This window comes from Oryctolagus cuniculus, chromosome 18 (assembly GCF_051225735.1).
Source record: "Oryctolagus cuniculus isolate XC-2025 breed Fujian yellow rabbit chromosome 18, ASM5122573v1, whole genome shotgun sequence".
In the NCBI taxonomy this organism is placed as follows: Eukaryota; Metazoa; Chordata; class Mammalia; order Lagomorpha; family Leporidae; genus Oryctolagus; species Oryctolagus cuniculus.
The window spans coordinates 41,368,833-41,396,134 of NC_142884.1; the positions used below are offsets into that span (position 1 = coordinate 41,368,833).

Sequence of the window (27,302 nt, forward strand, 5' to 3'; positions counted from 1 at the left end):
ATTTTGTCTTTAGCTAGATGGCATGCTCTTGTAAATCCAGTCACAGAGTGAGGAGCAGATCTGAGCAACACAGTCATGAAGGGGCATGAAGCGGAAGTTGTCTGGAAGGGGCAGTGGAGCACAGGGTTGAGGAGACTACGCTGGGCGACAGGGAGGTGAGGAAAGGAGGAGTCTCATGTCAGACAGCCAGTGGAGAGTTGTGGGGTATGTTGAGAGTTAAGAAGGGTATCCACAGAGCAGGGAATATGGACAGTGAGAAAATCTTTCCAGTGACTCTAAATGAGTAGAGGTGGCAGCAACTGCCTTCAAACAGGAAGGTAACCCCAGAGCACTGGGTCTAACTACTGACTCTAGTACCCCACTGAACTTATTCTGTCCCTGTGATTAAGTGACAGCTCCCCAGACATTCTCTTCTTCATGACTAAATGGAGAGGGAGGTGGTAATTGCAGTGCCTTAAAGTTAGGACCAAAGTTTATTGAATCTTTATGTTTTCAAAGTCCCCCCCCCCCATTAGAGTGCCATTGAATGGGATCAGATAAGAGCTTTTTTTTTTTTTTTTTTTTTTTTTTTTTTTTTAACCTTAGTAAATTGTGAAGAGGCTGAGACATCAAGGAGAAATTTAGTAGCCAGTTTGGGCGGTAACCTAAAAGTCCCACAAATCTTGAATTCTCTCAGTGCAGGGAGTAGGGAATGCCAATGTGCTTAGAACAAATGAAGGGTCAAGTTTTAGACCCTTCCGTGTCAAGTGGTACCCGCAAAATTTAACTGACATCTGACAGAACTGAAGTCTTTGTAGTCTGGACTCTAAAGGGCATAAGTTCTCAGAGTAAGTGGATGATGTTGGCAAGGCAAGCTTCTTGGGATGGAAAACACAAAAGCAGAGTGTTCAACTATATTGGAAAGAAATGTTAGCTAGATTAGCCTAAAGAATTTGAGAGAAGTAGGGTGAAGCTTTCAAGCATATCCTTAAGAAAGGACTGTCTGGCTATATTGTTAGCCTTTCTGGGCAAAAGCAAAGAGGTACTGGCTGCTGGGGTCTACTAGTATACTGAAGAAGGCACTAAAGGGGAAACACTGGACAAGGATGAGGATCAGAGACCACTGGATATTGGGGGATAACTATGTTCTGAATGGCTCTGAGGTTCTGCACAAATCTCCATCCACTTTCATTAAGTTTGTGGATGAGAGGATAGGATTACTCCAAGTTGATGCACAGAACAGCTTTCTTAAGTATAAAGTAATCCATTATGGGTTGCATGCCATCTAGAGCCTCAAGGTTTAAGAGGGTACTATCTGATACTAGAGAGAGGGGTATTATACTCACCCGATTTTAACTGGTAGTGCTGAATGGATTATAACCAACATGAGTGAGGGACTGAGCCCATAAGCTTTCAAGCAGTTCCTGGAGGGCAAGGGTGGGCAGTGTGAGACTGACAAAACAGATGTGAATTTGAGTACAAATTACCTCTATGGGGTCATAGGCAAGGTCTTCTGATGGAGACAGTTCTAGCATTATTTTTTCTGGGAGAAGGAAACAGGGGTCTAGTGGCTTCTAAAGTCTGAGAGGGAAATGGGAGCCAATTGAACAAGCAAAAACTGACTTCCTGAGGGGGTTCCCAACTGGAAGGGAATGGGGTAAGGATTAGAACTGTCATAGGTTGACTGGCCTCAACCTGGAGTATGGGACATTGAAAATGTGTTGGGGTTAATGAAGGACAAAGAACGGCTCCACTGTCAAGGAGAGTTCTGATCAGTCCATCCCCAATTTTAACATCTACGTTCCATGGCTGATTGGGACATTTCTCCTGCTTAAAACCAAGGACCCCATTTTGTTTGGAAGGGAAGTATAAAGCAGTCTTATCAAGGTTACTGTAGGTCAGCGTTTGTTATTTGGAGCAGTCTTGTTTTGAAATGGCCTGTACACTTATGAAAAAAGGTCTTTTGATTCTAAAGAGGTAGGGTTGGCTGGCATCTTAAAATGGTGTAATTGCAGGGCCATTAGTTTGGCAGTTTTTTCTAGCAATCTAGGGTCAAGTGGCTCTAGATTCCTTGTCTTTTCCTAGACTTTTGATGGTTGGTTAAAGAGCTGTAGGGATGCTTTATTGCCCAGCTGAGACCATATTTTTTTTTCTTTTTACTAGGGTACAGACAATCTGGGAAATCTTAGTAAAAACTGAATTAGCCGGTGCCGTGGCTCAATAGGCTAATCCTCTGCCTTGTGGCACCGGCACACCGGGTTCTAGTCCGGTCGGGGCACCGGATTCTGTCCCGGTTGCCCCTCTTCCAGGCCAGCTCTCTGCTGTGGCCCAAGAGTGCAGTGGAGGATGGCCCAAGTCCTTGGGCCCTGCACCCCATGGGAGACCAGGAGAAGTACCTGGCTCCTGCCATCGGATCAGCGCGATGCGCCGGCCGTGGCAGCCATTGGAGGGTGAACCAACGGCAAAAGGAAGACCTTTCTCTTTCTCTCTCTCACTGTCCACTCTGCCTGTCCAAAAAAAAAAAAAAAAACAAAAAAAAAAAAAAACACAAAAAAAAACACAAAAAACTGAATTAAACAAAGTAAAGGTCTCATCAAAAATCTTTAATTCCTTCCTGGGAATAAGAGAGGGAAGAGATGTATAATTTGGGACATGCTCAAGCTGACTTGCCCCAAATGGTAGAGTTAGAAACATACCAGGGGATTCCAATTCAATCCCATCAAGGTGGCATGTACCAATGCCATCTCACTATTCCAAGTGATCAATTTCAGTTCACAATTGATCATAATGAAAGGACTAAGAGTCAAAGGGAGCACATAAACAAGTCTAGTACCTGCTAACACTAACCGATAGAATAAATAAAGGGGAGAGTGATCCAACATGGGAAGTGAGATACTCAGCAGACTCATAGAATGGCAGATGTCCTAAATAGCACTCTGGCCTCAGAATCAGCACTTAAGGCATTCGGATCTGGCTGAAAAGCCCATGAGAGTATTTCAGGCATGGAAAGCCAAGACACTCTGGAAAAAGATCTCTGTGAGCGAGATCCCAGTGGAAAGAACAGGTCTTCAAAGAAGGAGGTACCTTTCTCTGAAGGGAGGAGAACCTCCACTTTGACTATGACCTTGTCTAAACAAGATAAGAGTCGGAGAACTCAAGGGGCTTCCATAGCCTTGGAAACTCATGACTGGAGCATAGGGAGATTACTGATGCCATAGACAGGAGTGTCAATTAGTAAAGTCAACAACAGGAGTCACTGTGCACTTACTCCTCATGTAGGATCTCTGTCCTTAATGTGCTGTGCATTGAGATTTAATGCTATAACGAGTACTCAAACAATATATTTCACTTTGTGTTTCTATGGGGGTGCAAACCGTTGAAATCTTTAATGTATACTAAACTGATCCTCTGTAAAAAAAAAAAAAAAGAAAAAAGAAATTATCAATTCCCAACTTGACTCTCACTGGGATTAAACATGACAATAGGTCTGATCTGATTTCATCATCATTTTAAAAAAATCATCTATTTTTCACTTTATGTTTCTGTGTGGGAGCAAACTGTTGAAATCCTTACTTAATGTATACTAAGCTGATCTTCTGTATATTAAGATAATCGAAAATGAATCTTGATGTGAATGGAAGGGGAGAGGGAGTGGGAAAGGGGAGGGGAGTGGGTGGGAGGACGGTATGTGGGGGAAGCCATTGTAATCCATAAATCGTACTTTGGAAATTTATATTCATTAAATAAAAGTTAAAAAAAATAAAAAATAAAAAAAATCTTGAAAAAAAAATCTTTAATTCCTGAATTTTGTTGAAAGGTCAGTTCAAATCTATCAGAGTAATAGATCCCAATGTGCTCTGTTGGGGGCCATGCCTTACGGCTTTCTAGTTACCTGACAGGGGAAAATCAAGGGGACGGCCTTTAATAATTTAGCTGCCTGTTTTTGTGCTGTATTTACTACTTGGGGAATAGCCAGTTTAAAATCCTAAGGGAGTTCTTTTTACCATCTGGTGGTAATATCCATTGCCAGGCTAGTACATTTCCTACAAGCCTGAGAATAACTTAGTCAGGATCTGAAAATACAGGTTAGTCTGTGCTAATGAGTGATTTAAAGTGCCATCCTCATTCATAGGAGTTGGTCTGGGGGTTTGGGAAGTCTTTAAAGCTGGAAGTTCTGATTTTTCCCAGGAGACACTGGCAATTTACTTCCATTCCCTACTGTCTGGATTTTAAGGGCAGCTATCAAAGGAGAACGAAGAAAGTTAGCAGTGTTGGAAGGAGTGGGAGTGTTGAGGGAAGACAGGGAGCTCAGAGTGTTAATCGGGAGAGTGCATCACAGAGGGGGCAGCAGGAGGGGTGCAGAGCCAGTGAGGGTGAAGCAGCGGCAGCATTTGCCGGGGAAGCACTGCGGGTTGTGCTTTCATTCACACAAGTGCTAGTTTCTTTTTCTAGTTTGTTAAGCTGCTCATTTAATTTAGGATTACTTTCTTTTAGAGAATAACAATGGATGCTTGGGATCTTTTGGAGCCTTTGTGATACCAACTGAAGATTGCTTTCTCTAAAAGGCTGGGTATTTTCTTTGTTCTAATTGCATGTACAAGTAGACAAGCTTTGGAATTTCCAAAAAGCCCCATTTCAGCCAGCAAAATTTTAGGTTATTCTGATTTATTTTGTTTTACAGACCTAGGCAATTACAACTCTCTGAACTGTAATTTTTTTTCACCAAATTGGCCTGAGTATCAGGAGACAGCTGATCAGTAGGAAAAGATTTAGAACACGGGTTACCTATTTTGCATTAAACCTAATGAAGGAGACTCCACTGTGATTTTTATGGTTTGAGTTTGATAATTACAATGAGGGAGTTTCCTCCTAACTTGAAATAAAAGGCCTCCACCAGAATGTAGGAGATCTGGACCTGAGAGAACTTATAAGTGCCCTGGGGCAATGTCATGGACAACTAACCTCAAAGGGCTTTTGAAGGTGTCAATGTGTCGATCCATGATGGTGAAGGGAAGATACTTTGGATTCCACTTCTGGCACCAAAGAGATCAATAAAAATTTACCAGAAAATAATTTAGGATAAAAAGAAAAGCTTTATTGCAGCAAACTGGAGAAACACAGCCTTAAGTACAAAATGAAGGTGTGGTCTGTGGGGATAAATTATCTTTGAAAGGCAAAAAAAGCCATAGATGGGAAGAACTTAGCACTGACTGGTTGGCGTTTCAAATAAATTACAAGCTCAAATTCACTGGTTGAGCTCAGCATGTGCTAGGGACTTTCTTGAAACTGCTGGCCTTGGCAACTGAAATAGGAGCATATCCAAGCAAGGCCTATACAAGTCAGCTTGTGGTTCTTCCCATAAAACAGAGTATGACAGATTATCTAGTCAGCAGATGGCAGTTCAGACACCTTTTGAATTTAGATCCAGTTTTGGCCACTTAGGATCCAACTTGATGTTTAGGTTTTCCTAGGGTTCACAGTTGACAGTGTGGTAGGCAGAGTAGTGCCCTCCCTCCATATATCTGCATGTGAATCTCCATAACCTGTCAATATTACCTTATATGGTAAAAAACAAATGAATGTTACATCACAAGGCAAAGATAAGCCATTATATCTCAAACTCCTATATACATGACACCTATAAAGACTTAAATAAATATACAACTTATGGTAACTCTGAAATAAATAATATGCTGAAATATTCACAGAATTGAAAATTTGGGGACTTAATGGGTTAAGTTAAAGATTTTGAGATAAAGAGAAAGAAGAGGAAGCAGAGATTGTAGTGACGTGACCACAAACTCAGAAATCCTGGGCAGCCATAGAAACAAGAAGAGACAATAGATTTTCCTTGAAAGTTCCTAAGGGGATTAAGTTCCTGCTAAACTTAGGACTTCTGGCTACCAGCACATTGAGACTGTAAGACCAAAATTTCTCTTTTCTAACCTTAGGATTCCGAAATCAGAGTGAGAAACCTAAAATCATTAAAAATACAACTTAGTATTTACCTGGAATAAATGAGTATTTCGCTCGAAATCCAAGTCCTTCAAGTTCTTCATCAGAACTAAACTTAATCCACATGAATCTCCCTGTTGATCTAATTAATGGAGGGCTTTTCATGCCACAGTAACGATCTATAAGAGGAGAGAAACCAAACGGCCCATCTCGAATTTCCAAGTGATCAAATCGACACTCAAATGATGGCTCTATATAATAACGTTCATCAAAGGTTAATTCTATTCTTTGACGTGGAGCAGCTAGAAAATAAGAAAGTCAGGGGAACACAAATAAGAAAGAATATAAATGTACTGACACAAATGAGGAAAGCAAAACAGTCTCTGTGTTACTAGGGCTCATAATGAGAATTGTTATATGTAAGTCATAATCTTACACTGGACAATACTAATGCTAATTTGTAGAACTATAATACTTTTCTCCTTTGGCATATACTATTTATTAAATTAGCTAAGCATACTCAATTAAAATTAATGAGTTTAGAGGCTAATGCTTATTTCATGAGATATGTACCATGATACACAGGAAGGAAAAAAAATGAAAGGAACTAACTAATGTAGATAAAAATTTGCATAAGGGATGCTGGTTAAGTGTAAGTTTCTTATCAGGGAAGTTTCTTTTATATGTATATATAAACACATACACATGCATGCACACTGATGTTCTTAGTTGAATTATATTTAAGAAGATTTAAAATTCTCATAACTATTATTTTGTTAATGTATTCACTATCCAGAAATATGTTTATAATTTTAAGAGTTTAAATCAAAATATGCTGCATTTTTAATTTTGTTCAGTTTGGTTCAAAGTAAAAATTCACCCAATAAAAGGTAGAAACTGGTGAAATACCTTCCAAAATGTAGATACACTCCTTGTTTGGTGGGTATGAATCAGGATAATTTGGTGAAGCAAAATGACCTCCATTGCTGGTTCGAACCCAAATGCCACACTGGGTTGCAGGAACATGCTTGATTCCAATATTTTGTCCATCTCAGGAAGAAAAACAGCATTTAAAACATTAATTACAGTAAAATAGAATAGCGTTTTTCTCTTTCCAACTTTTTTTTATTATTTTTTAATTTTTTGACAGGCAGAGTGGACAGTGAGAGAGAGAGACAGAGAGAAAGGTCTTCCTTTGCCATTGGTTCACCCTCCAATGGCCGGCGCAGCCAGCACGCTGCGGCTGGTGCACCGCGCTGATCCGATGGCAGGAGCCAGGTACTTCTCCTGGTCTCCCATGGGGTGCAGGGCCCAAGGACCTGGGCCATCCTCCACTGTACTCCCGGGCCACAGCAGAGAGCTGGCCTGGAAGAGAGGCAACCGGGTCAGAATCCGGTGCCCCGACCGGGACTAGAACCCGGTGTGCCGACACTGCAAGGTGGAGGATTAGCCTAGTGAGCCGCGGCGCCGGTGATCTTTCCCCAACTTTCAAATAGGTCCTCACTCTATATTACATATATATAATTCCTTAAGAACTGCCAAATTTTAGCACAGCGAATTTGAGTACAGAAGTGGAAGGGTAAGGCTGTACGTTGTGCTTGCTGGAAAAGTTTGCTAGAGGATACATGTGTTGTGTTAGAGCAGGAAAATAAAAGGCTTACATTCTACAAAGGCAAAACTACATGTGAGCATCTGGTAAATTAGCGTAAGTAATATTCAAAATAAAAGGGACTCTGGAGTTGATTTCTGACATGGCGTTCTTATACCTTGAAACCAAAGTCAAGTAAGATTCAAATATTACACAGGGATTTTAGTTAAGAATTACAGACTGAAAATCCTTACTTAATGTATACTAAGCTGATCTTCTGTATATTAAGATAATCGAAAATGAATCTTGATGTGAATGGAAGGGGAGAGGGAGTGGGAAAGGGGAGGGGAGTGGGTGGGAGGGACGGTATGTGGGGGAAGCCATTGTAATCCATAAATCGTACTTTGGAAATTTATATTCATTAAATAAAAGTTAAAAAAAAAAAGAATTACAGACTGAACACATGCACTTAGCTCTGCTCCTTCCTCAAATTTCAATTCAAGTGTAACAAAGATTTTTAATGGTATAAACCTCAAAGTACAAAGAGGTAGAGAAAAGAGTAATAACTGGCAGCACTAGGAAGTGGGGTGAGGAGTGCCTTTTTAAAACCTGAGGCTGCTTATAAGTCTATTTAGAATCAGTCCTATTTCCAATACCCTTCCGTTAATCTAGGCAGCTGCTGATCAATCACCATTTAGAAAACTGGAGAATATTCCTTTCTGAAGAAGGCAAAATAATGTTATTGAACTTGAGGACACCAGGCACAGCTAAGGGTGAAAATATAAAACTTGAAAACAGGGAAATTCATGATTGTTAACAGATTGTATGACACTCCCAGACTCTTCACCCGGAAGTCCCGCTGAAGGCCTTTTTGCAGATATGAAACCTGTAAGTGGGAAAAGGAAAGATTCTTCTCTACAGAATCTGATCAGTCCTACGAGGGACTCAATGATGCGACTCAGGGGTTCTTCACCATCAGGTTACTAGAAAAATTGAAGGCCATGGTAAATAAACAATCTGTCTACACTAGCAGATGGGCAGCGATCATCTCTTTAGTGCCCCTCTCAAAATATGAGCAGGCATTACAGGGACATTTGAAGAATTTCTAACATGAAAAACAAAGCAAAACAAACAGGGTGGGGAAAAAAAAGCAAAGCAAGTTTGAGGAAACTATTTTAAAAAGTTTAAAAAGCAAAACATTTAATCTTCTCAGAGACAGAAATGAAAACCAAGGATATTGTAAAAACAAAACACAAGCTGTAAACAAAAGAGGGGCCAGCACTGTGGTGTAGAGCATCGAGCATCCCACATTCGAGTGCTGGTTTGAGTTTAAGTGGCTCTGCTTCTGATCCAGCTTCCTACTGAGATGCCTATGAAGGCAGCAGAAAATGGCCCAACTTCTTAGGCCCCCGCCAAACATGTGGGAGACCAGGAAGCTCCTGGCTTCAGCTTGGTCCAGACATGGCTACTGCAGCTATCTGGAGGAGTGAACCAGTGACGGAAGCTCACAGTCACGGTTTCCCTCCCTTTCTCTCTCTAGCTTTGCCTTTTAAATGAAATAACATAAACCTTAAAAAAAGAAAGCTTCCAAAAGTAGAAGAAATGAAGTAGTAGAAAATTGAGAGCAACAATATGCAAACTATGGCCATGAGCCAATTTCACCTTCTGCCTGTGGCTGTAAATAAATTTTACGGAATATATCCAGGCCCATCACTTTGTGTGTTGTCCGTGGCTACTTTCTACAACAGCAGAGTTGCACAGTGAGGCAGACTGTTCAGCCAAAAAGCTTCCAAATTTCTACCTTAGAAGAGAAAGCTGAAGCAGTCTCTCAGAATATGAACCCAAAAGAGAGATGGACAATAGAAAAGAAAAAAAAAAAAAAAGAGCTATAACCAAAACAGAGATTCCTAAGATGGAACAGAGAAAATGGAGGAAACTGTAAAATTTAAAGAAGAACTAAAACAAAAATTTCTTAGAGACAAAGTTCACATTATAATGTAATCCTGAATACTGATCTAACTGGAAGTATGGACGGGGGGTGGGGTGGAATGAAGGTATGTGAAACAGCTAAATTCACATCTTCCATGATGAGAAATCAGTATTTAATGTCTATAACAGAAACAAACAGCAGTGGAGAATGTTCAAAATAAGAAGGTTAAAAAGAATCAGCTAAAATAATTACGTCCATGGATCAGGACATGGGATAGGGTAGAAGACTAAGTTTTCCTAATTAAACTTTTAGTACACTTGGATTCTTATATTGTTTATATATGACTTGATCAAATAAATAATAAATGAGGTTATACATGAAATGTATTCAGCTCTGACATGAAAATCTGGCTCAATCACACTATCTGGGGTGGGCATTTAGTGCAGCAATTAAGATGCCAACCTAGGATACCTGCATCCCATATCACAGCATCTGGCTTTGAGTCCAGGCTCCACTTCCGATTTCAGCTTCCTGCTGATATACACCCTAGGAGGCAGGAAATGATGGCTCACGTTCTTGGGTCCCTGACACCCACACGGGAGACCCAGATTGAGTTCATGGTTCTTGGCTTCAATCTGGCCCAGCCCTGGCCTTTGTGAGCATTTGGGGGAGTGGAGGGAAGCTTTATCTTTCAAATAAATAAGATCATACTATGTAAGCTTTCATAAATCAGGACAATCAGAACAGGATCAAAGGGCTTTGAGTAAAATATTGATGGAAATATTTCATTCACACTGGAAAAGGGATTTTTGCTTAGTGTTAAAATGTGAATCTCATTTAATAATCCAGTGTGCTAGATCTACTAGTGATGCCAATTTTTAAAATTTATCAGGACAGGACTTTATGTTGACAAATTACTCCAGTTAACTGCAGCTGAATCCAGTTGAATTGAGGTTGATGGTTTGATAAAAAGCCTTAGGTCACTGGGATACCAAGAGGGATTATGGAAATAATACTCAAAAAGTTTCAGTTTTTTCAAATAAGCCATCCCACTGCCCTGAACATGCAATCTTATCACTGTAAATACTTTACCTGGGGTCTTTTGGGCCACAGCAATCCCTTCCACTACAAGTATTGTTATTAAGAACACTAGGGAAATAACAGAAAAGAAAAAAAGTTACAAAATTCAATCTGTATTCATTTTACTAAGTCTACAAAGGAAAATCAGTGACTGAAAAAGAATATTAATTGCTTTCTTAAATTCACTCTCAATATTTTTAGGTGTTTTTAAATGTTCTGTTCTCATTGACTCTTTGACCCTTAAAGCAACCTAAGAAACAATGGATTTTGTATTCATTTATAGAAGTACTCACGATCCACAGCATTTAAAGCATTTTTTAACTTAAGATTCTCAAGATCACTTTTGTTTCCTGCAACAGACTTTGCTAACCTTAATTATTCCTCAATTTACCGCATTCCATCTCAGAGTTTATATGTGTTATGGCTCACTGCAATGTGTTATGCCAGTGTTAAGTTCAATTAGATTATCTTACTGGTGAGAATATTCACAATAAAGATGGAAGTAAGGGGGCAGCACATCCCTAAAAATCCATTCATAATGTTATAGTGCAGTATGATGCTCTGTTGTGTTATAAAAGCTAGCCATATTTAGAAATCAAATTTCTCAAGTTGAACATTTCTGAGACACAATCAACATATTGAATGATTTGTGTTGTGAAGGTTGCAAAAAAAATTTTACTTGTACAAATACTGCATCCTCTCTGAATAGAGAGCCTACCAGTCTGCTCTGAACTACTATGTGAACTGGTGTTCTCATCCTTCAGTCAGTACGCACTTAGAAAATATCTACTGGAGAGCAGACAGAGGACACACAGGTGTGACAGAAATGCAGCAAACTGGCTAAGATGAATGACAGGTCAGGTGTTCAGCCTAGCAGTTAACATGATTGTATCCTGCGTGGAAGCGCATAGTTTGATTCCTGGCTCTGGCTCCCGATTCCAGCTACTTGCTAATGTGGCCCCTGGGGAGACGGTAGTGATGGCTGAGTGACTGTTCCTGCCAACCATGTGGACACTTCGGTTGAGTTCTTGGCTCCTGGCTTCTGCCTGGCTGTTACAGACATTTGGGAGAGTGACCCAGTGGATAAGAACTTACTTCCGGCCCCTTTAAATTTTGAAAACTTAAAGCGTATGGACTTCAGGAGTTAGCTGAATCTAGGCTGGGATTCAAGTTTTACCTTGAGCCAACTTTGAGGCCTTTTTAGCTCAGTTTACTTACTTATAAAATGGAGATGATTTATAAATGGGGATGATTTATAACATCAGCTCTCTTAGCTGTTATAAACATTAAATGAGATGATGGGAGTACCACTTTTTGTGCCAATTACTCTACTATAAACTAGCATACACAGGGAGCCAATTTTCAAAGTCAATCTATAATATAAGGTATAAAGGGATTTAGCAGGAGGTACACAGAAGCACAGAGAAGGGACACACTTATTCTGCAGGGAGTTAAGAGGAACAGAGCAAGGAAATTTTTGGAAAACAAAACAAAGGTATATTCTGATTGGATCTTACAGAACTTGAACCCAGGAGAGGGAGAAAAAACTAGCTTAAGCAAAACCATGGAGGCATGAACACTAATCAACTGGTAACTTGCAGGATGTCAGGGGTCAAGGAGTTGGTCCACTGACTTCTCTCAACTTTAATTTCCCCTTTCCCATTCTTTGGTTGCCAGCAGTGTTGAAGATCTTGTTACATAGAAACAATTCTTCCCTCAAAGTCATGCTCTTCACATCTTTACACTGGATCTGAAAGGTCTAGAAACTAATTTTTTTTTTTTTTTTTTTTTAAAGATTTGAAGGGCAGAGTTACAGAGAGGCAGAGGCAGAGATACAGAATTTTCCATCTGCTGGTCCACACCCCAAATGGCCCCAATGGCTGGAGCTAGGCTGATCTGGAGTCAGGAGCTTCTTCCGGGTCTGCCACACAGGTGCAGGGGCCTAAGAACTTGGGCCATTTTCTAATGCTTTCCTAGGCCATAGAGAGCTGGATCAGAAGTGGAGCAGCCAGGTCTTGAACTGGCACCCAAATGGGATGCCGGCACTAAAGGAGGCAGTTTTACCTGTTATGCCAACACCAGCCCCTAGAAACTTAAAAAAAAACAAAAACAAAAACACAAAAATAAACACAGAAGATGTATAACCAAAGAGAAACCCAAGGTATTGTACCAGATATTAAATAATCCAGCAAATAACACATCCATTTGTATCAATTTATCTTGTTAAGAGTCATATTTCCCAAGGTATTTCATCTCGATGATACATAACTGGTCAAAATTTTGTGCTCAATGTACCTTTCCCTCAGGAGTCACAGGCAAAACTATCTACCACTTTTCACATTTATAGATCAGTTTTAAAACAAGTAATGCCAAAACTGCCGGCAGGCAAGGCAAGAAATCAAAACGGTACAACTATGAAAAAAAAGATGAACTGTGCCAGGAAACTTAATATACAGGACTGATAAATATTTGTGTAAAGTAACAGATCTATGAAATATTCACAGAATATACAAGGTAGAACAATCATATTGAAAATAAAATTGCAAGACAAATAAAATCACTATATTCTTTCCTACTTTGAGAGGGCTGCTTGCAATTTTTTTTCCCAAATAATTACTATTCAAATCTCAATCAACCAAATGAGCCGTGCCACTGAATATAAAGATGACATATAAAAAATAGGGCAAATTCACACAGCAATCAAGAATAGAAATATTTACTGACACACTTTTTGGTGATTAGTGACTTTATTATTCAAAATTCTGTATAAAACACAATTTACCAGGTTATATAAAAATCTTTGTACAACACTTGAGTTACAATCAAGCTGAGATAGTAAAATAAATTCCACTAATGTCAAACATTGAAATCTTTTAGTAGTGAAACAGCTCTGTGTTGCCGTGTCCTCTCTTTAGTCTGAATCCATGTGCCACTGTTTCTTCTTCCTCTTCACTAAAGGATCAATGATTCTGAAATCCAGAGGCACTACACATCTAAATTCAAAGATAATGTATTCAAGAAGGCACTAATTTCTTAAGGTATAAATCCAAACCAAAATAATTCTCTGCAACCATGCAACTTGCTGATGCAGAGAACTGCTTGTGGTTTGATGCTTGAAAAAGGTAATGTCCACCACTAAGCGCAAATTTGTTTCAGGCCTTGTAATAACCTGTGTACAGATCTAACTTGAAAGCAAGTCTCTTAAACCATAGAAAATAGGTGCCATTCAAGGTGTTAAAACAAATCCTCAAGGCCACTCCCTTTATTCCACCTCTTTTTTACCCTGAATCACTGACTTGCTAGCTCTAAGCACAGAACCTTGTCACCGGGTCTTCTAATTTAAAGGCCCTACTTTAAATTGTTAAAATAAAAAAAGTCACATTTATTCTTTTCACTGTTACTTAACTGTAGCAACTCGGGCCGATGGAAAAAACAGTGGAAAGAAGACAACACTATTGTTCATGATTAATGTTATTTAAAACCTAGAAACCCCAAAAGAATTACTTGGAAAATGACTATATCTATTAAGGAAGAAAGCAAGAGTAAAATAAAAAAAACAAGTAAGTAAATAGAGAAGTAACATGCTTCTAGTTAATAAGACAATGTTGTAAAGACAACAATTCTTGTAAGTCATGTATTTAATGATATTTTAATCAGAATCTAATTTTTCCCCAGAAAAATGTTTGATGTTCATCTTGAAGACTTTCTACATTGGCCAAATCAAACTTAGAAACAGCAAAAATGCATAAAACTAAAATAAAAATAACAGACTTATTGTGAAGCTCCAGTCACTTAAAAATACAGAAACAGTCCACGAAGAAATAGATGATCTGTTAAACACATGCAGTTTCCAATACGCAGGAGGGAGTGAATCAGTTCCTGGGGCTGATGAACCAGATAGATCTTATTTTCCAGGAGTTTACAGATAAGGAAATAGAAGAAAAGGTTCAGGAACAAATAAACTCATTTATACCCAAGAATTTATTAGGAAATATAGTATCTGAATTCCTTGGTGAAAGAGTGAAATTAATAAATGGCTTTGGAATATGTCAACTATTTGGAAAAATATCTGATCTCTACTTCAAGATAAACACAAGAACAAAAACTATGTATTTAAAAAGAGGGTGAATTCTGTACACACTTGGGTGAAAAGCACATTAGACAAAAACATGTTTTATATTTTACATATTTTATTCACATGTGTGTATAATACATATAACATGAAGAGCTTGAAAAAATTTGTGGGGAAATAAGCTTAATGCCTACAACAGCGAAGCCTGGGCCAGACTAAAGCCAGAAGCCCAGAATTCTCTATGGGTCTCTTCCATGGATGTGGCAGGGACTCATCTCCTGGTGCCTCTCAGGGTGTGCATGGCAGGAAGCTGAAACAGAGTAGAGCTGGGACTCAAACCCAAGCACCACATCTGGGATGCAGACGTCCTAAACAATGGCTGTGCCAAACGCTCCTCCTCCCCTCATTTACTGTTTGAAGTCCTTTTGTAATACTTAATTTATACATTACAAATAACTGGGAGGAAAAGAAGATTATGCCATCAGAAAAATGTACCAAACGTAAAAACAAAAAATTCAGTCTAATATTAAAAAACATAGGTTCTAGTGCTGGTCGGCATATAGGAAACTGACACAATCATATCCTGTCAATGGATTTTAAGTTAGCATGATTTTGTGGGAGTTAATCTGGTAAAATGTACCTTGGCTTAAGAAGGTAGAACGTGCACCCAGTAATTCTACTTACAGGTTTGGGAACCCAGTCATTGGGACAGTGGTTTTCAAACTTTAGTGTGCATTATAATCATCTGCAAAGCTTATTTAACCACAGACTGCAGAGTAGGGAGGAGATCCATGCACTTTCAGAGATTCCAATCCAGCTCTGCAGCGAGATGAGAACCTGCATTTTTACAAATCCTCTAGCAATGCTGAAGCTGCTTCACCTAGGACCACACTCTGAGGACCTCCGTAATAGGAAAATGATAGTTTACTGAACAAAGCAGAAAGAGGCTGCCTTTGTTCTCCTCTGGTGGTGGCAGGGACCAAGTTTAGACCAACATGGATGGGTTGGGGCAGGGCAAGAGGTAAGCAAAAATGAGCTGAGTTTTGGGAATGTTGCTCTTGAGGTCAATGTTCTACTACCTATTCTTACAATGCCCACAAATACTTCTCATAGTTTCTGGGCATGTGCACTTGTCATGGGTTTGTTTTTGCTTCTACACAACTACCTTTACACCATCTAAAACCTGCTTTCCCTAGGAACTCTTTCTAGACTAATTTTACTTGACAGCATTCAGAGTTTTTTTTTTTTTTTTCTTTTCTTTTTGATAGGCAGAGTGGACAGTTGGCTCACCCTCCAATGGCCGCCGTGGCCAGCATACCACGCTGATCCGAAGGCAGGAGCCAGGTGCTTCTCCTGGTCTCCCAATGCAGGTGCAGGGCCCAAGTACTTGGGCCATCCTCCACTGCACTCCTGGGCCACAGCAGAGAGCTGGACTGGAAGAGGAGCAACCAAGACAGAATCCGGTGCCCCAACCAGGACTAGAACCCAGTGTGCCGGCGCCACAGGCGGAGGATTAGCCTATTGAGCAGCAGCGCTGGCCTAGCATTCAGAGTTTTCACTTCTATTACTACTTGGCAGCTTTCTTCTCTGTTGCTTTCTGATTTCTGCACACTCATAATGTTAGCATTAGGCTCGGCATGAATAACAAAAACCCAAAGGAAGGGTTTCAGCAAGACTGAAGTGTTTTCCTCTGTTAACACACTAAAGACAAGATGCCCAGGTCCAGAGTGAAGCCTGTATCATTACTAGGGACCTTAGTGCCTTATTATTTAGCTGTGTGTGACTTTTCATTTTTTTAAAAATATTTGTGAGTCACACTAAATCTATTAGACTACACAACACTCCAGATGCTCCAACATGCCTTTAGTATATAAGATAGTATTTAACATTTCCTTTATTTTTTTAAAAAAGATTTTATTTGAGAGGTAGAGACAGAGAAAGGTCTTCCGTCCGCTGGTTCACTCCCCAAATGGCTGATCTGAAGACAGGAGCCAGGAGCTTCCTCCGGGTCTCCCACGAGGGTGCAGGGGCCCAAGCACTTGGGCCGTCTTCCACTGCTTTCCCAGGGCATAGCAGAGAGCTGCATTGAAAGGGGAGCAGCCGAGATTAGAACTGGCGCCCATATGGGATGCCGGCACCGCAGGTGGAGGATTAACTTACTGAGCCACAGTGCTGGCCCCATGACTTTCATTTCAAGGTTTACCTTATGGCTCAATATGAATGCTGGAGTACCAATCACTATTTCTTCATGAGAGGTAATATGCCTGTATTTGGTCAGCATAAAGACATCCCTATCCTCTTAAAAAGTACTTGCCGGGGGGCTGGCACTGTGGCACAGTAAATAAAGCTGCTGCCTGTGGTGCCAGCATCCTATATGGGTGTCAGTCCATGTCCCAGCTGTTCTACTTCCGACCTGGCTTCCTGCTAATGGCCTGGGAAAAGCAGAAGATGGCCCAAGTGTCTGAGTCCCTGCCACCCAAGGGGGACTACCCGGATGAAGCTTCTGGCTCATGGCTTTGGCCTGGCCTACCTCTGGGGAGGGAACCAGTGGGTAGATCTGTCTCTCCCTCTCTGTAACTTTTTCAAAATAAATCATTCAAAAATTTTTGCCAGAATCTAGTTACTTTAAAACCACAGGTTGGCTGGCGGCTCAACAGGCTAATACTCCGCCTGCGGCGCCAGCACACAGGGTTCTAGTTCCGGTCAGGGCACCGGATTCTGTCCCGGTTGCCCCTCTTCCAGGCCAGCTCTCTGCTGTGGCCCAGGAGTGCAATGGAGGATGGCCCAAGTGCTTGGGCCCTGCACCCCATGGGAGACCAGGAGAAGCACCTGGCTCCTGCCTTCGGATCAGCGCGGTGCAATGGATGCAGCACGCCAACCGTGGCAGCCATTGGAGGGTGAACCAAGACCTTTCTGTCTGTCCGCTCTGCCTGTCAAAAACAAACAAAAAAAACCCCACAGGTTTAAACAAAAACACTTCCTCCTAAGTTGTACACACCCTTTTCTATTCACATCTAACTGGCTGGACTTTGTCACATGGCCATACAAAACCCTAAGGAAAGCTGGGAAATACAGTGCATATTTTGGGCAATCTTGAGCTTCACAAAAATGTTGGAGAATTGCTTAAGAAGGGTAAAATATGTATGTGAAGACTGCTAAAATCTAAAGTACACAGCAGCCAACGATCTTTGCAAAACAGATCACATCACAGTCTTTCATAAAAATCACCCAACAGAGGCCCGTTGCATTTAGAATAAATCCATACTCCTGACTGACTGCAGAGGTGCTACGGGACCTGGCACCCATCTTATACATTCTGATTGCCATTTCGGCTGCACAAGACTTCTTCAATACACCAAACTAATTCTCGTCTTTGGGACTAACTGTGCCTTTCTGCCTAGAATCTTTTTGCGTGGCCAGTTATTTCTAGGCCTTCAGGTCTTGTGAGGCTTCCTGATTTCTAAATAACCTCTGCATTTTCTAAGTCATCCTGGGTTGCTTTCATTATTATTTATATATTAACTGGTCTCTCCCAACCCCAATCCCCAGCCTCCAAGGCTTGTCTCGTCTGTCTTTTCTTATTGGGAAGAAGGGCTTTGTCTGGCACAGGGATGTATTACCAGTGTGAAAAGACTGCCCATCCTACAACAGCACTCAATACCTATTAGATAATACACTCTGAAGTGACTAAACAGGACACTGATTACATCTTCTTTGTAACCACAACATACAATTCAGACAGCCCTGCACTGACAAAGATGCATCTCTAACAGGAGCCAGCTTCTTTTTACTTGAGTACAGGTAAGGGGATGGGAAAGTAATATCCCCCCCCTTCCTCAGACACCTAGCTGCTATTCTTTCCTTACGTTGGCTTATTTTACCTTGTTTGTAATTTAATGTGTATTTTTCTAAACCTTTCTGTTTTCAGCACCTAAATGGTAAACCTAACTTGCTAAATCTAAAACAAGATGCCAGAGTATAACTACCTGCTCGTTATAATTTTCTATAATGAAAGCAGAATACAGGTCAGTTATAGTCCACTACTACCTGGTGGAGCAGTAATTTGTTTTTGATAATATGTTCCAAAGAACAATAACAAAAAAGATACCCAAATTTAACCTACCCCAGCCTTACTACAGAAGGTAGATGGTGAACTTAAGGATCAATCCAGCCTACACATGCTAATCACACTGCCACTCAGACGGCAGCCGTGTAAGCCCTGTGTTTATTACAGGAGTCCTCCGTTAAAATCCACAGCAACCACCACCAAGTTTTAACATGCTCATACACAGTATCTCCTATTTTTACCAGAAATACACTTTCAGATTAGCATTCTGTACGCGGTGATTGTGCAGGAACACCAGCAGCAGGCTGCGGAAGGCCAGGCGGCCTATCAACCAGAGCCACTGTCTTGGGTTTCTTTTTCTTTAGGACTATTTTCTGAGTTTCTTTGAAGGAGTTCTGCTGTTAAAGGTAATTTGGAAACCACTGGATTAGATAATCTCCTAGGCTCTTCCTTTCCAACTCAAAACTAATAATTGAGACCCCAAAGTGCTTACAGGACACCTATTTTAAAGATAAATAATTACTCTATGTGAAATGGTGGTAACCCAACAGCAGAATTCAGATAGTTGCTTTAAAACTTTAGATATGAACTTTATAGTCTAACATTTTTCTATCTTATTCCAAAAGGGACTGAAAGTAGCTTTGACTTGAACTTGCTTTGTAATGCAGTTTTCTTAAAATGGGAGTTTGGCTTTAAAATGCAGATAAGCTGGATTCTAGATGAGGATTTATAATAAAACCATTGTTTAATAAAAACTTTCCAATAGACAACATTAGAGTAGTTTTCTAACTCCTGCTGACAGTTAATGTTAACAAACCTGTGCTTAAAAAAAGAAAAACTTTACTATTAAAGGGGTGGCTTTTCAGTATGATCTTTATTTCTGTAGTTTATGTTCTTGGATGAACTTTAACAATGAAGAGCAGGACTTAACATTTCAGTCTCAAATGAGATTTTAAAAATACAGTGCCAAGGGATATTTGGGCTGTTATAGGATACATTTAACCACAGTTTACACGGCTTTAAATATCACTGAATCTTACAGGATTCTCCAAAGCAAGTGTGCAGAATGAATAAGACCAAAAAGACAGGTTTATGATCCTAAGGTAGTATTTTCATGGGACAATAATGCTTAGCTAACTTTGACAGTTTTTAACTCAAATTTTGTTAAGATATGCAGTGGTCGGTCACACAGTTAAAAGTGAACCATTCAGCTTCAGTAATACTGTAAACAAAAGGTCTAAAAAGCCCATAGAGTTATTCTTTTGTTCTCACTGCTTAAAGTAAAAATAGAATAAATGGCATCTTAATGAACTAAAACTGCCTTCTATTTTAAAGCTCCCATACTCATTATGGCTGATGTGTTTTAGTAGAAACTGACCATAATATTGCAAACAATGCTACTGGTAGGTAATATCTATAATTATGAAACGTTAAATAGCTGCTTCAGAAAAGAACCCTCCACGCTGAAGCAATCTGCCTTACAAGGATCCTTGAGGCACACAATGGATGTTGGGAAAGGCCAATGTTGTTAAAAGGTAATTTTTAAATACCAATGTTTTTAGTTAGGTAATGCATGTATTTGGGTAAAAAACAGGTGATACTAATGAGTGCAATGGAACCTAAGTTCTCCCTTCACTCTGGCCTTTCAGTCTCCCAGATTTCCTTCTCAGAATCAACTTTTGTTAGAAATACATCGAATCTTTCCAGATCAAGTCCTCCGTACCTAGAACGCTTAAGGACAAACTGCTTTCTAGTAAGCTTACAACAGCAACAACAACAACTTGACTTGTGCTTGAAAATACTCCAGCATGCAAAAACAGCGTAGGTCGGGGAACATTAAGAAGAGGAAGCAGATACTACATTATTTTCACTGTAGCTCTGCCAACGCCACGGAATTCCTTTTCAGAAAGGTGCAACAATCAAACGCTTCGCCAGGGCGGCCAGAGAGGGCAGTGTGCACCCACGGCAGAGGCAGCAAAGCCGCAAATCCCTCCTCCCCTGGAGAAGGCTCTGCCCGGACTCTGCCCGGCCCGGCTCAGGTTTGCCAGGTTCTGCCCGAATCGCTGCTTCTCGGCGGATGGGCCGCCTCCTCGGACCGGCCTTCAGGCCACCCTGACGACCCTACTGCCGCCGTGCGACATCGTTAACGGCAGCAGGGAATTCGGACAAGCGGCACTATCGGAGACCACGGTGCATGTGGTTTATCATGGGAGGAAGACAAACTCAATTTCTCATTATATAAACTGGGAGTTACAGCTAGGACAAACTACAGAATTTCAGAGTTCGTAGTGAAGGAATCACCAGAATTTATGAACTGACTGAAATATTCATCACCTAGAAAGTCCTAGGTGCAAGCTGCACCTACTATGTCAGTGTACAATTAAGATATTTTAAACGGCTGAAATCTCAGTTATGAGTTTAGGAGTATTTGGAGTTAATCTGTCTAATTAATGTCAAAAGCAAAATTACCCTGAACTCGCTAGGAAAACAAATTTGAAACAAAAGTGTTAATACGAAGTAGGAAAAAAACCTCCAAAAATATTCTATAGATGGTAGCACGGTCTTACCTCCTCCCTCTGTACATACACAAAATCACGTTATAAATACACAGACATCCAATTTTCAATCTAAATCAGAAGGGGGAGAGGGAAGTCCTTGATCCAGCAGTGGTACTGAGAACTTAAAAGATTTATTCAGTCCGAGTTTCAGAAGCAAGTTTGTATCACCACCTTTATTGGCTACCGTGTATCAATTCCTATCCCACATAACTCTCCCTGGGCAGCGAGGGCCGCTAGAACACGTCTCTGAGCTCCCGGCGAGCGACCGTTCCGTATCCAGCATCAAACACCAGCGCCCGCGTACTCCGAGACCTCGGGGAAGCGAGCGGGAAGAGTGCGGTTCGGGGGAGCGGGGCGTCCCGGGCGCTGCCCAGGGGCCGGCGGCCGGGTCCGCGGCGCCCGCAGTGGTGCCGCAGCCTTCGCGGTCGCAGCAGGTGGGATCCGGCCGGGCAGGCCCGCGCCGCCGCCCGCCGCCGCTTCTCGATCGGGGTTCCTATTGTTGCAGCGGCATTACTTTCTGCTGTGACAGGTTGCGAAGGGCCGGCCTGAGCTCCCGCGGACACTAAATCCCACAACTTCGCGCGGCGAGGTCAGAGGAATTCTCCCCGAGGCGCTGGGGGCAGAGCCTCCGAGGACCCTCCAGGAGCAACACGGCCCCAGCAAAACGCCTCGCCAGGCACGCAGGGCTGCAGGAGGAGCGCCGCGAAGCAAAGTCGGTCCGGAAGGGCGCGAGCGCTCGCGGGACGCTCGGAGCGGCCGCGAGCCCCCCAGACAAAGGGGCGCGTCGGGTGCCGGGCGCGGGGAAGGGACGCGGAGGCGCCGGCCTCGGCCCGCAGGGGGCGCCGTCCGCGGCCCCGGGCGCTTACCTTTGAGGACCGAGCAGAGCTGCTCCAGGGCCATGTTCCCGAGCGGCCCGGCTCTTCGCGAAGGGACTGAGGCGGCGGCGGCGCGGCGCTCACGGCCCTGCGCGGCGGCGGCTGCAGCCCCGCTCCGTCCCCATCGCCGGCCAGCAGGCTGCCTCCCCTCCCCGCGGGACAGGGCTCAGATGCCGCGGCCCGCCATGCCCCAGCCCCTCGGCGGGGTCCCGCGTCGTCCCCGTTCCCCGACGGTCGCCGCCTCCGACTGCGCGGCGTCCCGTTCCATCGACCGCCCCGGAGCTGAGGCGCGCCGAAGCGAAAGCACGGGACGAGGCGCGAGCAGCTCCGCCCGCGGCCGTGGCGCGGGCTCCACTGAAGTGGCGGGCGCCAGGCTCATTTAAGCGGGGAGCGCGAGCGCCGCGTGCCGGCCGCGCCGCCCGTGCGCATGTGCCCGCCCCCGCCCCGCCCCCGCCCGCGTGCCCCTGGCGCCCCTCCTCTCCAATCGCCTGGCGAGTCCGCCCGCAGCCTCGCGCCCTCAGCCCGCGGCGCGCGCCGGCCGGCGACCGTTATTGCTGGGGGCGGGGCGGGCCGCGGAGGCTTGGGGCCGCGGCTCCGGGAGCCCGGTTCTGAGGGAGAGCTGACCCATCCCCCGCCGCGGTGGGGCGCCCGGGAGTGGGGCGGGGGGAGCAAGTCGAGCCCTCAAGGCTTCGGGCCTGAAGGCGTCCGCCGCCGCCCACCTCCGCCTCGGCAGCTGCTGCCCACCTGTCCGGTGCCCGGCCGCCCACGCAGGTGGGAAGGGGAGCCGACCCCCTCGGTCCTCCAGGACCTCAGTTCAAGGTCAAAACTGGGCCCCAGCTCAGCTGTGCTCGACTGCCCGCCTGAGGCAGGGAGGCCGGACCCGGGCAGAGCGGGCCGGCAGCGCAGGTGAGTTCCTGTGACCCGCGGTCACGATGGCTGCGTGCCCTGCGCGCTCCCGGCGTCGCCAGGCCCAGAGCCAAGCGCTGGCCATGTCCACACGCTTCCTCCCCAGACTCGCCGGGGCAGGCACTGTCGTGGACGGGAAACCCGAGGCCAGAGAAGTTAAGTCGTTTGTCCGGAGCCACGCACTGGGTGAGGGAGCAGGGCTCTGAGCCCTGGGGCTGTGGCTCCCCAGCTAAGCCGTGCTGATGGGTCGCTTAACCCTGCTGCTGTCGAAGTCCGCGTTTGCCAACAGCCCGCGCAGTTGGTAGTATTGTCCTGTTTTATCTTTTGCGTAGCACTGTGACTCTGATCACCTGAATCTTCCCAGCCCCACACTGTTCAAATATAAGCCGCTTGAAGACAGGGAGACTGGTCAGTGTTTTCACTGGATGCCGACTTATTGGATGTTCATTGTGCATAGAAAGCAATGAGTGTCACTGGGGAAACCACCAAAGGCAGGTCCTCCCATTCCTGATTGAATATTAGCGCCTGTACCCGGTACCTACTAGGATGTCATGAATATGTGACAAGCTTTAACTAAGCACAGTGTCGGGCTACTGGGAGGAAAATATTCCAAGGGTATCGGGCTCTTTTTCCTTTTCTTGTCTCCCTTCAAGAAAGGCACAAAAGTGTAATTCACAAGGGTTACAAATGAAAAACATATGTGACACCAATTAGTACCAAGATGCTTCTCCATGTGTTCTGGGGGAGATGTGAAAGTGGGTTCCTAAGGACAATCACCTGCAACTCAGATTGCAAGCAAGCACCAACCAATACGTAAGACATCTAGGAATCTTTTCCAAGGAAAAAGTAAACCAAGCAGGACGTGTACCATGATGGTATTTTGGTCCCTCCCAACCTGGGAAGGGACCGCTCCCTCCAGACACAGAAGAAAGAATCTATTCCACAGATGTAATAAAGGAGCATATATAGTAGCAGGAAGTAATAAGGCTATTAAGTCTAAGTCACAGAGAACCGTGAACAAAAAGGATTGGGAGGATGGGGCCTTCTCAGCTTCTGAAACAAAATAGATTCTAAATGCACAGTGGTTGAGTGAAGGAGAAATCAGTGTGTGTGATGTCATCAGAATGCTTGGTGGAGGAGGTGACACAAGGAATGGAAAGGCCAGATGGCAAGGGTAGAGGAGAGTGCATCAGGCAAGGAGCAGGAGGTGAACATTGAATTTGTGGCAGATGTGTTTAGGAGCAGTTAAAATAGCAGGTTGAAATTGGTGGGCTTTGGTTCTGGAGATACAAGAATCCACAGGGGACTGGTTCCAGGACCCCTCTGGGTACCAAAATCTATAGATGCTCGAGTGCCTCAAGTGAAATAGCATTATGAATGGAGATGACTTTCGACTCCTCCTGTATGCTTTAAATCATGTCAGGTTGCTCCTCTAATGCAAACACTATGTAACTGGTTGTGCTACTCTGTTGTTTCAGGAGTAATGACAAGAAGTCTATGTTTGGTTTAGACACTTTTTTTAAAATCTGAATAGTTTCCGCTGGAGATTGGTTGAGTCCACCATAGATGCAGAACCCATTGATTCAGAAGTCGATTGTACTTGCTTGACTGATAGGGAGAAGAAATCTCTTTCACTTGATTCAGGAGGTCACAGGAATAGTTTTATTTAAAAATGTTTATTTTTATATACTTGAAAGGCAGAGCAACAGAGAGAGAGAGAGAGAGAGAATGCGAATCTTTGTTTCCTAGTTCACTCCCCAAATACAACAGCTGGGTCTAGATTAGACTGAAGCCAGAAGCTTAAAACTCCATTTGGGTCTCCCATGTGGGTAGCAGGGACACAAGTACTTGCACCATCGTCTGCTGCCTCCCAGAAAGCATTAACGGGGAGTTGAATCAGAAGCAGAGCAGCCAGGATTCAAACCTGGACTCTGATATGGAATGTGAGTGTCCCAACTGGCAGCTTAACCTGCTGTGCCACACCACCAGCTCCCAGAGGAGCAGTTTTTAATAGCGGGGCTAATGGAGTTCTGAGGAGGTTAATCTGGCAGTTCAGTTGAGGATGTAAAAGAAGAGGAGAGATTAGAGAATCTGTAGTAATTTAAAAAGTAGATACATAGTACTTCTTCATTTAGCTTAGTAGCTCTTACTGGTAGTATCATTTTGATAAAACCTAGTATGTTGGCTTGGGAGTAAGTTGCAACTGAGAATGTTCACTTTGTGATTCCCCTTTAAGACACCTATCTTTTAGATGTGCTGGTGTAAGCATCTGTAGTAGGTTTTTCGAGGAATGTAGTAAAGCACAGATCATAGCTGAGACTACTGTGTGACCATATGTTAGCTAAATCAAAAGGAAAGCAGTTTGCATCTCTCTCAGCTGGGGAGTTCTGTATTTGAATTGTTATTTTCCCGGAAGACCACCTAGGAGCTCCTAGTGTATTCCCAGATTACCTGCCAGTTTCCAGGTGATTGAGAACTGGGCTTTCACTGCATCCCACCTGTTCTTCCAGGCATAGCCACTCCAGTTCTTCACAGAATCATTCCTATAGCTTCAGTTTGGTTTTCTCTGACCCAGTCCCCTGTAGCTCTTGAATTGTGTTGCATGGCATTGATTGATTTTTTTGCATGAATCATGAATCATTTAAAACAACAGTTTTATTCCAGTGATTATGTAATTGATTTATGTTGCCTTTTTTTTTTCTTTTGTTGTAGTTTAGGAGTGGTAACAGTTTATTAAATGACATTTTACGAAGGCAGGTTGTTTTGTTTAGAGATTGATATTAACTGGATGTTTGTGTTTCCCCAGGGTATGTGGAAGCCCTAAGCTGCAGTGTGGCTATAATTTGAGATGGGGCCACTAAGGAAATAATTAAGGGTAAAGGAGGCCATAGGGTGGGGCTGGGATCTAACAGAATTAGTATTCTTTTAAGAAGATCCACCGGAGAGCTTACCCTCTCGCTTCATGCCCAAGCACCAAGGAAAGGCCACATGAGGACAAAGTGAGAAGCTACCATCTGCAAGCCCGGAAGACAGAGCTCTCATTAGAAACTGAATTGCCTGGTGCCTTGATCTAGGAATTCCAGATTTCAGAACTGTGAGAAAACACAACCCTGTTGTTTAAGTGACCCAGTCTATGGTATTTTTGTTTTATCAGTCTCAGTAGACTAACACAGTGCTATAACCAAGGAAGTTAGAGGAATTTATAAATAGTCAAACTTTGAGGGGGTAGGTGTCACAGCACTGTGGGTTAAGCATGGCCTACAATGCTGACATTGCATATCAGAGTGATGTTCAAGTCCTTGCTGCTCTGTTTCTGATTTAACTTACTGCTAATGTGCCTGAGAAGGCAGTGGAAGATGGCTTGAGTGCTTGCCTCCTTGCCACCCATGTGGGAGACCCAGATGGAATTCCTCACTCCGGGCTTCAACTTGGCCCAACTGTGACTGTTGCAGCCATTTGGAGAGTGATGAAAGAGTTCTCTTTTTCTCTAATTGCTTTTCGTATAAACTACTCTTTAAAAAAAAAATAGCCAAGCTTTAAAATCAGACTCTCAAAGTGCTTTACCTACTGTTTGTAAATGTGGGAACATAGTGATGAATAATAATGATGAAATTTAGTGGGGAAAAAAAAAAAGCTGGGCCAATCCAAAGCCAGAATCCAGGGGCCCAAGAACTTGGGCCATCTTCCACTGCTTTCCCAGGCCATAGCAGAGAGCTGGATCAGAAGAGGAGCAGCTGGGACTTGAACCGTCACCCATAACGGATGCTGGCACCGCAGTTGGAGACTTAGCCCACAGTGCCACAGCGCAGGCCCCTGTAGGGATGTTTGAAGGAAGGAAATGAGGAAAGCTTTAATTTTTTATGTGTTGTATTAGTTTGCTTGGGCTGCTGTGACATAATACCAACCATGTCATGGGTGACTTAAATAGCAACTCATTTTCTGGAGGCTGGAAGTCTGAGATAAAGGTTCCAGCAAAGTCAGTTTCTACTGAGGCTCTTTCCTGCCTGTCTTCTCATTATGTTGTCTTGTGCTCTTGACTCTGTACACATGCACCCCTGCTGTCTCTTCCTCTTCTTACAAAGAACACTAGCTCAGGGTGGGCGTTGTTGTATAGTGGTTAAGCTGCCACTTAGAATGCCTGCATCGCATTTGGGAATGCCTGGACTCAAATCTCACACTGCTTTCCATCTACTTCCCTGCTAATGCACACCCTGGGAAGCAGCAGGTAATAGTTCAAATACTTGAATCCCTGTACCCATGTGAGAGTCCTGGATTGGGCTCTGGGCTCCTATT

At 43.2% G+C, this 27,302-nt stretch overlaps 2 protein-coding genes across 8 annotated transcripts in view; one reads left to right on the forward strand and one right to left on the reverse strand.

Annotated features, from left to right (window-relative positions):
• Positions 1 to 22,270, reverse strand: part of NETO2 (neuropilin and tolloid like 2) — a 70,700-nt gene extending 48,430 nt beyond the window's left edge. For 4 of the 5 annotated variants that reach the window (XM_051833887.3, XM_008248376.5, XM_017337621.4 and 1 more), the window contains exons 1-4: positions 22,095 to 22,270; positions 10,545 to 10,601; positions 6,844 to 6,984; positions 5,988 to 6,236 (exon numbers count right to left, since the gene is read on the reverse strand). In XM_051833887.3, the coding sequence (XP_051689847.1) occupies positions 5,988 to 6,236; positions 6,844 to 6,984; positions 10,545 to 10,601; positions 22,095 to 22,128 (481 nt within the window). In that variant the 5' untranslated portion in view covers positions 22,129 to 22,270. The remainder of the gene's footprint in view (positions 1 to 5,987; positions 6,237 to 6,843; positions 6,985 to 10,544; positions 10,602 to 22,094) is intronic. The other variant, XM_017337622.4, reaches the window with a different exon arrangement.
• Positions 22,271 to 22,395: 125 nt separating this feature from the next.
• The window catches only part of LOC108175508 (uncharacterized), a 45,508-nt gene continuing 40,601 nt past the window's right edge, over positions 22,396 to 27,302 (forward strand). For all 3 annotated transcript variants that reach the window (XR_016224834.1, XM_089319348.1, XM_089319347.1), the window contains exon 1: positions 22,396 to 23,009. Coding sequence is in view for 2 of the 3 variants with exons in the window: in XM_089319348.1 (XP_089175474.1) it covers positions 22,531 to 23,009 (479 nt within the window). In the remaining variant the exon portion in view is untranslated. The remainder of the gene's footprint in view (positions 23,010 to 27,302) is intronic.